This window comes from Thermobia domestica, chromosome 12, assembly GCF_964235325.1.
Source record: "Thermobia domestica chromosome 12, izTheDome1.hap1.1, whole genome shotgun sequence".
NCBI classification, from domain to species: Eukaryota; Metazoa; Arthropoda; class Insecta; order Zygentoma; family Lepismatidae; genus Thermobia; species Thermobia domestica.
In genome coordinates, this window is record NC_137465.1 from 189,442,329 (window position 1) to 189,454,011 (window position 11,683).

Sequence of the window (11,683 nt, forward strand, 5' to 3'; positions counted from 1 at the left end):
TGATATAGACTTAACCCTTACTACATCAACTGCAGTCAATTTAAATTCGTACTTGCATATGATTCTAATAAAGTACATTGTACTGCACAATCGTGATTATGTTCCGCATTATTTTGTACATGAATTGCGTCATTGTTTTGATTTTGATACAAAGTGCCATCTCTTGAATTACGATTACGTCTATCCATGTAGTTTACTGTATTTCTGGAATTTCGCCATGTATTTCGTCTATTTTTGAATCTACTTTGGTTATATGGTCTAACATAAGGATTGTCACGATTAATTAGGTTAGGTGGATTCCCAACATATCTTTGTCTATTTTGATCGTTCTGATTGTTTAAATTTGCTCGATTTAAGTTATGTTCCGTATTGTTCACATTACGGATATTTAGATTATGAACAGGTACAAGGTGATCTGAATTGTTTTTAATTTTACCTACTCCCGCTTGATGATTCAGTGCCTGGTATTGAGTTTCATAACATTGGACAAGCATTAATAAGTGATTAAAACTCATGCACTGCGTAGAAAACAGGATCTGTTGTAATTTAAACGGTAGTAGATTTCGAATAGATGCAACCACTCTAGATTCCGATTGCAACGGATTTACGACTTTTAATTCGTTATACGTATTTACAACAAAATCAACAACAGATTTGTGCAAGCGAGGATTAAAAGGTTGGTTTCTAATCGTGGCATCTCTGTTTGCAAGTAAAAAGTCGTTTTCGTAATTTGCAATCAGCGCGGCTTTGAATTCCTCATATGTATTGACGTGATCTCGTACTGCTTTAAACCATAAAGAACATGGTGGGAGTAATAAATGAGGCATTAATTTCATATATTGCGATTTATCTATACACATTATACTGCACTCATCCTGAAATTTTTCTAGGAAAGAAGTAGCATTTTCATTACATTTACCACTAAACTTACTCATAGCACATATTTCGCTCATCTTTACACTTAACTTTACATTCCTTTCACCATGTCGTGTTCGTGTTGAGTGACAATTTCTACCTACTGCGTTATGCGTGGTTCCACCATCTCTTTTACACCCATCTGTATTCCTTGGATGAATTCTTTCCAAAATAATGTCCTCATCGGATGGATTACTTGAAGAAGAGATAACGTAAGGTCCACGTTGATCTGCTGCGGGTGAATGCGAGGTCATCTCTTGTGAGCAAGGGAACTCCAAACGATCATTAACCATGTTGTTGTGATATGCGTTGTCCTTAATCTGTAACGTCCTAATTTCCTCTTGTAAGGTAAATATCAATTGAGTATTTGCACGTATTTGGTTAGAATTATCTGTGACCTGAATCTTTTGCTGACGAACAGAAGATTCTATTACTTCCAAATCCTTTTTTACACAATTGACTTCTTGGATTACATGGTTGTAATTATCCTGGCAATCTTCAGATAATCTTTTTAGCTTTTCATCAAACTGTAATGTGATGTCTCTCACCGCCTGGATAACAGATTGTTTCGTCTCTTCTGATTTTTGATCTATTTGCTCTAATCCTTTACTCAATTCTTCTGACTTTTGATCTATATGCTCTAATCTTCTACTCAATTCTTCTGACTTTTGATCTATGTGCTCCAATCGTCTACTTAATTCTTCATATTGTCTACTTGATTCTTCGGATTTCTGCTGTACCGTCTGTTTTAATTCGTTGGACATCTGAGCCAAATTTTGCTTCATGGCTTGTTCCTGTCGCTGTAATGCCATTAAAATTTTGTGTTCTAATGTCAACATTTCGGGTGTAATGGGAGCTATATTTTGCTCGTTGTTAACACTGTCAACAGTTTCATTTTCTACTATCTCACCGATCATAATTTTTCTTGTGATTACTCTGCCACTTCTGAGAATAGTTGCGTTCGTATTCATGAACCTTCTTACAGAGGTAAATTCACCCTTACTTTAGACTTCGGGATATGAATTTACAAGAATCCCGGGTGAGGTAAACCAAAAATTTTACAACGACTCACCAAAGGTAGTCATCAACCCTGGTTCGGCTAATAATATAAGTAAATCTTTAGTGGCAGTAATCGTTTACACCTTAAAATATCTTCCGTAATTATATTCACTAGTATTATCACCTTTTCTACGGAAATTACAAGTCCATGATAAGTGATAGATAATTTATTCGTTGATTCCCTTTTAACGTATATTCACACAAACTATCTTGCAATCATACATGTTAATTATATATCTATAAACAACTACATAGCAACCAACTATATAATAATAATGTATATTTCTTATATCTTAAAAACATTCTTCTTTTGTTATCTTTAAGTAACATTATATCAGGTATAGTGCTTGTGTAGAAGCACTTTCTGCCCAAGATACAGGTAATTATCGATCGATACAAAGTATCTCGTTGTAATGTCAATAGCTACTGTGTCACGGTGAGGCATAGGAAGGAGACTTTGGATGTTCTCCTGAAGTATCGTAAGCAATTCAGTGTCTACACATTGCATAAATTAATCGTGGGTTTATGGAGCACACGTATTCAATATGAGTCAGATCAGGTAAGTGCGCGGGCTAAAGAATCATTAGAACATATACTCATAAATTATTATATGTTGCGTATCCTCGTGTTTGTGCATTACATGTTGAAAATGATCCTATTCAGATACTGATGAAATGGGATGAAACACCCCAATGTCACAGCGATAGAACAGTGGCTGCTAGTTAGTGACCCATTACGAGCTGGATTAATATCCAATGGTCTCCCTTACTATAACTCCCGGTACAGATCAACTTTCCCCTCAGTCTGTTGGTACGATACCGCCAGACGGATGCAATCATCGTCAGAAAAGGTACCCGCCATTTAAAGCTTTTTGGCACCACTTTACCGCAGGTGCCTATGGCATGCAGCCAATGGAAGTTACAGCAATGGAATTCGTGTAAAACTTTCCTGACAATCGAGATAACGTCGAACCGTACATGTACATTGGTATATACTGGAGCAGTTCTGAACACTCGTGTAAGAATTCAGAACTGCTCCAGTATATACCAATGTACATGTACGGTTCGACGTTATCCATCCGTCAGCATGTTTCCTCTCAGCATTTTATAATGAATCAGTTGGAATCCTTGACGTAGATGTATGTATTCCTCGTTAACCCAACCACCAATTCAATATTCGCATAATTGTCTGCAGCTCGTTCACCAATTTCACGGAATCCATTGTCTCAATATGATAGATTTCTCTCCCAAATTAAAGGCGGAAACCTACTATGAAGATTGCAGTAGAAGATTAGGGATATATTTCAATCATATGGGCATACTAACGTCGAGCAAACGTTTCCAATACTGTGGCTTTCTGTCCCCTAGGCTACTGTTATCAAAAAGCATAATGGGTGTAGGTGATGCATCGCTAATTGTCACTGTCTTTTTTCATGCTTTGCACTTGTTGCAAATCGCTGCGATGCAGTTCTAATAACCATCAGTGCTGCTGTTGCAGTTTTAATAACCATCAGTGTCAATTTTCAGCAGCAATGTGTTGATCAGTGCTTTCTTAACGTTAAGAGATGAAAAGAAGATACGGATAGTAACTGACTAGAAATTGTTTTCTTAAAATATACATTACTTTTCTATCAGGTTGTCTAAAGAGTATTGAGCCTTTGGAGCTCAAAATTGAGAATAAATTTATTGTGATTTGAAAATAGCATTATGAAACCAATATAGTTCGATGACCTGCCATTTTTCCGACAACGCCATAACCTTGTCGCTATAGAGCTTCTTTTGTTCTGGTTTAAAAAAATGTAACACGCAGAGAAAGAAACAAATAAAATCTGACAGATCCTGGTCCGGGCTGTACGCTGGATGCATTAAAATTTACGATTCAAGTTCTCTCAATTTCTGATGAGTCGTTAAAATATAATGGGGCCTGACGTTGTCGGCTGTGTTAGCATTGTATATGGTACCCTCTTTGTTGACCAGTTCTGGCCGTTTCTTTTGAATTGCTAGTTACACTTGGGCTAATTTTGGACAGTACAGGTTCGAATATGTCGTTCTGCCCGACAACAGCAGCTCGTGATGCATGATGCCCTTCCAATCCCAGGGGCCACGATGGCTCATTGGTAGAGCGTTCACCTCTGGTGCTTGGGGTCCCGGGTTCGATCCTAGCCCCCACCAAGTGAACTTTGTCGCGGACAAATACTGTGTGCGTGGGATTCCTCGGGGTACTCCCGTTTCCTCCCACTTTCTTCATTCCACCGTTTCATTCATTACTCATCATCATTATCTCCTTTAGCCTAACCGACATAACCAGGGGACGTAAAACTCAGAGATTTCATTTTATTTTCCCTTCCAATCCCACCAAATGCACCATAACCTTCCTGGAGCGTCAGTATTGGTTTTACCACAGACTTTGGAGTTCCCCCTCTCTTCGACCATGATCTTTTTTGCAGATCGATGTCGTAGAGGTCATCATTCGTGATCAACCGCATCAGAAATGATTCGAGCTGTTACGTTTCAGTAGGGATTGCGTAGTTCTCTCTTAAATGAAGGATATGAAAAAAGGCTCTTATAATTTATAGCAAACTGATCTTATATCTGTGAAACTCGCATTTTGAGCAAGAACTGCACATAGCAATTTTTGAAGACACATGTCGAAAAGTATGGATAGGCAGTAGAAATGAAGTTACACAGTACAGTACTTATAGTAGAAATAAAGAAATAATGTTTTCTCTATACACTTCACAAATCTGACAATGAATTTCAGCCGTTTTCATGCCTTTAGCACTAAGAAAACGAATCACAGTATATATTTCACAATCGACGAGATTCTCAATCGGCAGAGGCATTTTAACTACTCACAAACAAATGTAAATACGGTCGAATGTTTCCGTAGTGGCGTGTGTGTCTTGATAACAGATGTAGGTACGCAGCTTATATGCGTGGGATGCTGACAGCAGCGCTACAGCGGCTGAATTTCAAAACGATACTTATTTTAGAAAAAAAAAAAAAACACCTCGTATTTATGACTATCCGTGCTTCTAGAACTGAACTCGTCCAGCTGACGCCAGGGTCAGGATCCAGAGGCTCGTTAGTTTCTACACTCACTTCCGATTTTTCTTTGTTTGTCTTCCCTTGCGTGTGATATTCACACCCGAGTGTGGCCCACCATTTTCTTGGATGTGTAATCAACTCTTAGTATTGTATTTTGTGCTGCTTGTGCTTTTACCCACTTTTCGAATTGCTATTTTATTGTATTATTTCTGACATACCAACTTCCTGCTGACTTGCCAATACTGTTTTAGATGGCAACCCTGTTTGTTATCTTTCATAGTACTTTATGTCCTTATGGGAAGTAGGTGAATTTTGATTTGCTTAATTTCTCTCTTTGCTGGGTATTCACTTTTCATCATTGCTACCTTTCTGTAATTTCGGAGACATTCAGAGTTTTCTCTTCGCTCCGCTCCACTCCCTATAGCCCATAGCAACTTAAATTTTGCTTATCTGTATTCTTTTCATGCTCAATCAGATTCCCATATGTTTGGATTGGATTTGCGCTACAATAATATGGACCTTTACTTGTAAGAGAAATAAATTAACGAATTCTTTACATTTGGCAACTGGTGATACGATATGTATTGATTGAGGTAAACTATGTTTGTTAAACGTATTAAAGAATTGTTTGTGAGATTTGGCAAGTAGCTCAGACGGTTTGTTTAATTGAATGCATCTTCCAAAGATTCTGCTGCAGTCATACACAATTTGTTGCCAAAGCTATATTAATTCCTGATTTCTCGCAAGTGGAGTGGAAGTATGCATTTCGAAATTATTGTGCTCAAACTGTCATTTCTACTAGAAGATAACAAATGATGACAAAACAAGGAAACTTTAGTTCCATTTAGCGTCAGTGCTTATGAACGCCACACTTTGTCAAGAGTGTGTTTGAAACCGCCTGTTCAAAACAAGTGTCATCGTTATCTTTTGTGAATATTCACCGCGTTGTATGGAAAGCTTCAATAGACGTGTCCGTGATCGCTTTGTTATTGTGTGAAGAAACTTTATAGAATCTTCCTTCCTTTACTGTGCACTCCACTTCTTTTTATCAAAGTGAAATTTTAAGATATAATCATTAAGATAGTAATATTAGAAAGTTGATAAGTAATCATTCTCGAACTTACAAAATGCTATTAAATGAAGGAATGCGTAATTTCAGATCTCTATTTATAGCTCAGAAATCTGTAAGTGCATCTCTTCATCTTCATTCTTAAGTTTTGAAATATTTGTACTGTACTAAAGGTCTTCAAATTATTATCTTTTTTTATGCACAACAATTCAATAAAATTATGGGAAACATGAAGAAGTAGTTTAAAGATTAAATTCGAGAATTAAATTCGGTTGTTCCAATATTTCGTAATGAAATACGTAATCTAGGTTAATCGTAGGTTACTCATTCCTAGAACATACAATCAAGAGCTCGATCTGGGATTGCGCCTGCAGGTGTAATGGTAAATTGTGTATACAAGATAGTATCAAAAAGTTTCGAGACTAGTTCTGTTTACAAGAAAGTACTTTGTTTATCTACGTTTACACAATATCATCTTCAAAAATAATCACCTTATGCAACAACATAGCATTCCCAGCGTTTTTTTCACTACTGAAAGTGTTATTTTCGATGCGTGTCAAATATCTTCTGGGATTAGTGCTGAATCTTGGCAGTGGTGTCCAAACGGCAACCTTTGAGCTGGATCTTCAGTTTGAGGAATATGGCGAAGTCCGCAGGACCCAAATTTGGCCAATAAAGTGGGTGTGGAAGTGCGATCATCTTGTTTCTGATTAGAATCTCACGAGGGAGGAGAGCACAAGTGACAGAGTACATTGTCGTCGTGGAGCAGCCAGTTTTTTGCGCTACAGATCCGGTCACTTTCGCCGAATGTCCTCCCTCAGACCCTTAAAACCTAGCAATAGAACTAGTTATTGATGGTCTGATCCCTGGGGATAAATTCGTGATGCACAATGCCACGAATGTCGAAAAAGATTAATAGCGTGCACTTGGTCTACCTGCGGACCTGCCTCGCTTTTTTCAATCGTGGAGATGATGGACTCTTCAACTGTGAAGATTCTTGATTTGTCTCAAGATATACCCGTACACCCAAGTTTCGTCACCGTAGTGATTCTCGGTGTGAAAGACTGGTCTTCACAGGAGTAGTTTTGGCAGACTTTGACTCGCTGTTGCTTCTGCTCCTGGATCAGGTGCCTGAGAACGACATTCGCAGTAACAGAGCACATGTTCAAATTACACGTGCGAATTGCTTGCACTGTTCTGTATGATACACCGACAGTAGCAGTAATGTTGTGGATTGTTTTCTGTCTATCCTCGTGCACAAGTTGCTTAAGGTTTCGATGTTTCCGGGTATTGTGCTCATTGAAGGTCATCCTGATTTTTCGTCGTCGTCCAGTGATGTTCTTTCGCTCTTGAAGCGCGCGTGCCACTCAAAACACCTCGAACATCTCATTACAGCGTCGTTGTACATTTGCTGTCTCTGTGTCGGATTTGCCCAATTTCACACAGAATCTTACATTCGCTTGTTGCTCTAACTTCTGGAGCTTAAGGAATATATGAAAGTTTTAAGGGTGGTTCAATGTTAGTTCACCAATCACAAGAAATGATTAAATCACTGATGTGATAACCCATATGGTACACAGGACTAGTCTTCTGATGTACACAGAGCTAATCCTTTGGCACACTGATTTACGAAGGTCAGTGCTCCTTGTACCTATGCATGCAATTTTACGCTGTCATTTGTTGGCGTGTTACAGAACTGGTCATTAAACTTGGGGCCGAGGTGGCTCTGTGGTAGAGCGTTCCCCTCTGGTGCTTGGGGTCACAGGTTTGATCCCAGGCCCCGCCAAGTGAACTTAGTGATGCACAAACATCGTGTGCGTGGGTTTTCTCGGGGTTCTCCCGTTTCCTCCCACGTTCTTGATTCCACCATTTCATTCATTACTCATCACCATTTCCTTTAGCCTAACCGGCATAACCGTGGGACGTAAATCTCAAAGATTTCATTTCATTTTTTTTTTTGGTCTTCAAACTTTTTGATACTATCTCGTATATTATATATACTGTATAAATTATGTTAGAATTGCATCATTTTACTCTAATTTCACACATCGTTGCTATGTATTGATTTGGTTTGTGGTTCTTATTGTCTACGATCTGAAGTTAATAAGTAACATAATTTGGTAAAGAATTTTACTAATATTATGGTAAAATATTAAATCATAATAATCAATCCTTCTATGGAATACATGAAAACGTCTTTAGTCAACAGTGTAAAACTACTGGATAATACTTCGTACATTGTAGTTAAATGTTGGTAAAGCCTTTAATACAGTGTGGCTTAGCACCTTCAGTATTGTAATAATTTTCAGTTTCTTATACTTGTCTAGGTGTCTTCATTCCCTTTGGCTTTAAATACAAGTGAAGTAAATATGAGAAATCCGTATTAAACTTTCTTGGGAAGAAGTGAATTGTTTCATTTGTTGCTTTTTCTTCTAAACTAAATTGGCAATATTTATGAGTTTTTGATATATTGCCCTTCCCAACTCAAAGCTATCCTATTGCTAGAATTCAGAAAATTGAAAATTTATTATCAAAGTAAAAATATACTATTGTCTCTGCCCGTTATATAGAATATCTTTCCAAATTATTATAGAAATTTAAACATTCTGATTGGCTAACATAGCTAACCTGGGCGCCGACGTACAGGGTAAGAAAGTATGTGACTCCGAGCAATTCGTCTCTAGGGTACATTGCTTCCGACCCAAGAATCTCATGACCCAGCTGGCACCGTTGAGTTTGGTAGTTACAAGATCCGTTACGATTTCACAAGCGATGAAGGGCTTCCAGAAAGCGTGGGATAGTATGGCATGACATGCTGAATAGATATTTGGTTTGAATAACAATAATAAAAATATTGATAAAACGTCGCTTTCCGAATTCGGAATTCTCAACTAAATTTCGTATGAACTTTCTGAACTGTTTAGCACTTATTTTATGTTGTGTGAAGAAATATACCTCCATGAAGATGGATAAATTTGGTCGTATTCGATGGAATACTAGACATTCATATGAAGGTATTTCTGCCTCAAATAATTCAATTACTGTTTCTTTTCTATTCTTAAATGATCTATTACCAATTCTACCCTCGAATGATTCATTTATCAACCTAAAGTTATGTGTTCTGTTGTATGGTTCATGGAATGACCGAAACAATATAAACTCTTTCAGTGAGTCATTTGAGGGTTGTAACATGGCCATAAATTATAGAATAAAGCAAAAATATTTACCCCTTGAACACTTGTTTCTATACAAGTTAAAGAATACACCCAAGTGCCGGAAGTCATGGAATAGCGGTACGTGACTACTTAACCTCGCGGGAACGTTGTAGAAAACTGATTAAACGATGCAAAGCAGTTTCAGTGCTGCCAGTTCGACTTTTTATTATCGTTTGAGCGCGGAATGTTAGTTGTTTCTAGAATGTTGTTAGCGCATTCGATTTCAGAAATCCTCCTTCAAACATTGACCTATTCTCGCTTCACATCAAGGGTGAACCATGAACACCACATTGAAGGTATAACGACCCATCAAGGACAGCGCAGTAGCCATCCACATGTGCTAAATGACAGCGACCGTCGACGTCTGGGCAAACTCGTCCAATCATATAAACAAGCACACTGCGTTAACTGACAGATCAATGCAGGACGTCCCAATAACATGTCTCAGAGTTCAGTGCAACGCAATTTAGTCTTATGTAGCCGCAGACCAACACGAGTCCCGCTACTGACATCGACCATTAGCTGCGGCGACCTACGTCGTGGGTTTGGGAACATTTAGATTGGATCTTAGATGACTAGCAACATGTAGCTTTGTCAAATAAGTAACATTTCCAGTAGGTATATGCCGATGAGTCACAGACTCTATGAGGCCATATACCCAAATTATCAACGAATCACTCTCCGTAATGGTTTGGGGCATGTTTATATGGATAGCATGTTTGGGTCCTCTGGTCCGCTTGAACCGAACACTAACCGGTTATTATGTTCAGCTGCTTGATCATTATTTCCAATCCTTTATGGACTTCGTTTCGCCATGGCGTGCAACTAGTTTGAGGAACATTCTGGCTACTTCCAACGCATGATTTGGACCCCTAAATCTCGGGACATGTACCCTATCGAACGTATGTGGAATATCGTCAAATCGAAAATCCTCTAGCTGCAATAAACAGCAAATTGTGGACGGCAGTCCAGTCTGCATGGGTGCAGATCCCACCAGCGGACTACCAACCGTCAAATTGCTGCACTCTGCCATGCTTTGGCACTGAAGTATATGCATAACAAATGAGACTACATTGGAACGCCAGTTGATAATCCCAAATCTAAACTATTATTTTAATTACAAATCGCACTTATTCGTAATCAGTTGTCTTCCTAAGTGTGCTATCCCATTCTTCAGTATTCTTGGCAATATACCGGGTATGAGAGATGTAATAATCACCAGGTTTACGAATATGGTTCTTATGATTCATTATTTCGTCTACGATACTGTCTAGTTCGCTATTCAGGATTGCATTTGGAACTTCCTTGATAAACTTTTTATTTTGTCCCTTTTCAGTCGAATCAAGTATTACAAATTTAAACGCATGTTAAAGAGTTTCTATCCTAATACAGGACAAAGGAAGTGTTACATGGTTGCATGCTTTAATGACCCTTGTCTTTGTTAGATGTAATAGGTGTTAGTGTATCAAATTTACATCAAAACTACTTGTTCAAAAATACTTCCCTTGTAAGTGTGTTTTGGGATATTTGTTAAAATGTAATGTGGACAGTTACTTAAGCACACCCGTACATTTTCTCATTTTAAATAATGTTCTATTTGCAGGTACTGGTTAGACCGAGGAGATTTTGACCAAGCTCTTCGATATTTAAATCTTTTACGTGGAGCACCACGTTTCATTGCCAGTGATTGGATAAAAGAAGCTCGCATTCTTCTAGAGACTCAACAAGCAGCCAATGTACTTTTGGCACATGCTGCCAATTCTAGTGGAGAATCAGCGTGAATTGTTTCCGAGAAATAGAGTAAAGCAAAAAAGACAAAAGTTTGGACCAAGGATACCTGTCCAGGAGTCCTTTGTGCAAGAGATATTGTGCTGGGATATGATTGGCAAGCAACTAGATGCAATGGTGTGGTGCCTTGTAGATAATTTAAAATGGAAACAAAATGGTCGACTAACACGTGGAATTGGAGCAGAGATAGCACAGCAGAAGTATTTGAAACTGATTTCCTGCTCTCCTAGGTTGTAGTGTAAATACGAAAAAAAAAATCCCCTTCAGAAAATACTAATTGAAGTTCATCATGTGGAAGAAATAAAAAAAATGTACAGTTTTTGTTACAAGTCGAACATGACCTGATGTCCTGACATCAATATGCATATTTATAATATTGATGTGTTACACATAACTGTTTCATACCATCGAGATTGAAACTGTACTAGACGAATGTTCTGCCAACTTGTTGAATTGTTACAGCATCTTTTTGTGTATAAAGATATTAGCATGAAAAGAATTAGTTATTATTTCACTGTACCTGAGAAAGAATTACTTTAGCGTTTCGGTTGTGATGTAACCGATTCAAAATTTTAATTTATCAGGTTAAA

The 11,683-nt window shown here is 38.0% G+C and overlaps 1 protein-coding gene across 2 annotated transcripts in view; it reads left to right on the top strand.

Moving 5' to 3' along the window:
* Mitofilin (inner membrane mitochondrial protein mitofilin) overlaps positions 1–11,424 on the top strand; it is a 279,846-nt gene extending 268,422 nt beyond the window's left edge. For both annotated transcript variants that reach the window (XM_081734496.1, XM_081734497.1), the window contains one exon: positions 10,909–11,424. In XM_081734496.1, the coding sequence (XP_081590622.1) occupies positions 10,909–11,086 (178 nt within the window). In that variant the 3' untranslated portion in view covers positions 11,087–11,424. The remainder of the gene's footprint in view (positions 1–10,908) is intronic.
* Positions 11,425–11,683: the final 259 nt, after the last annotated feature.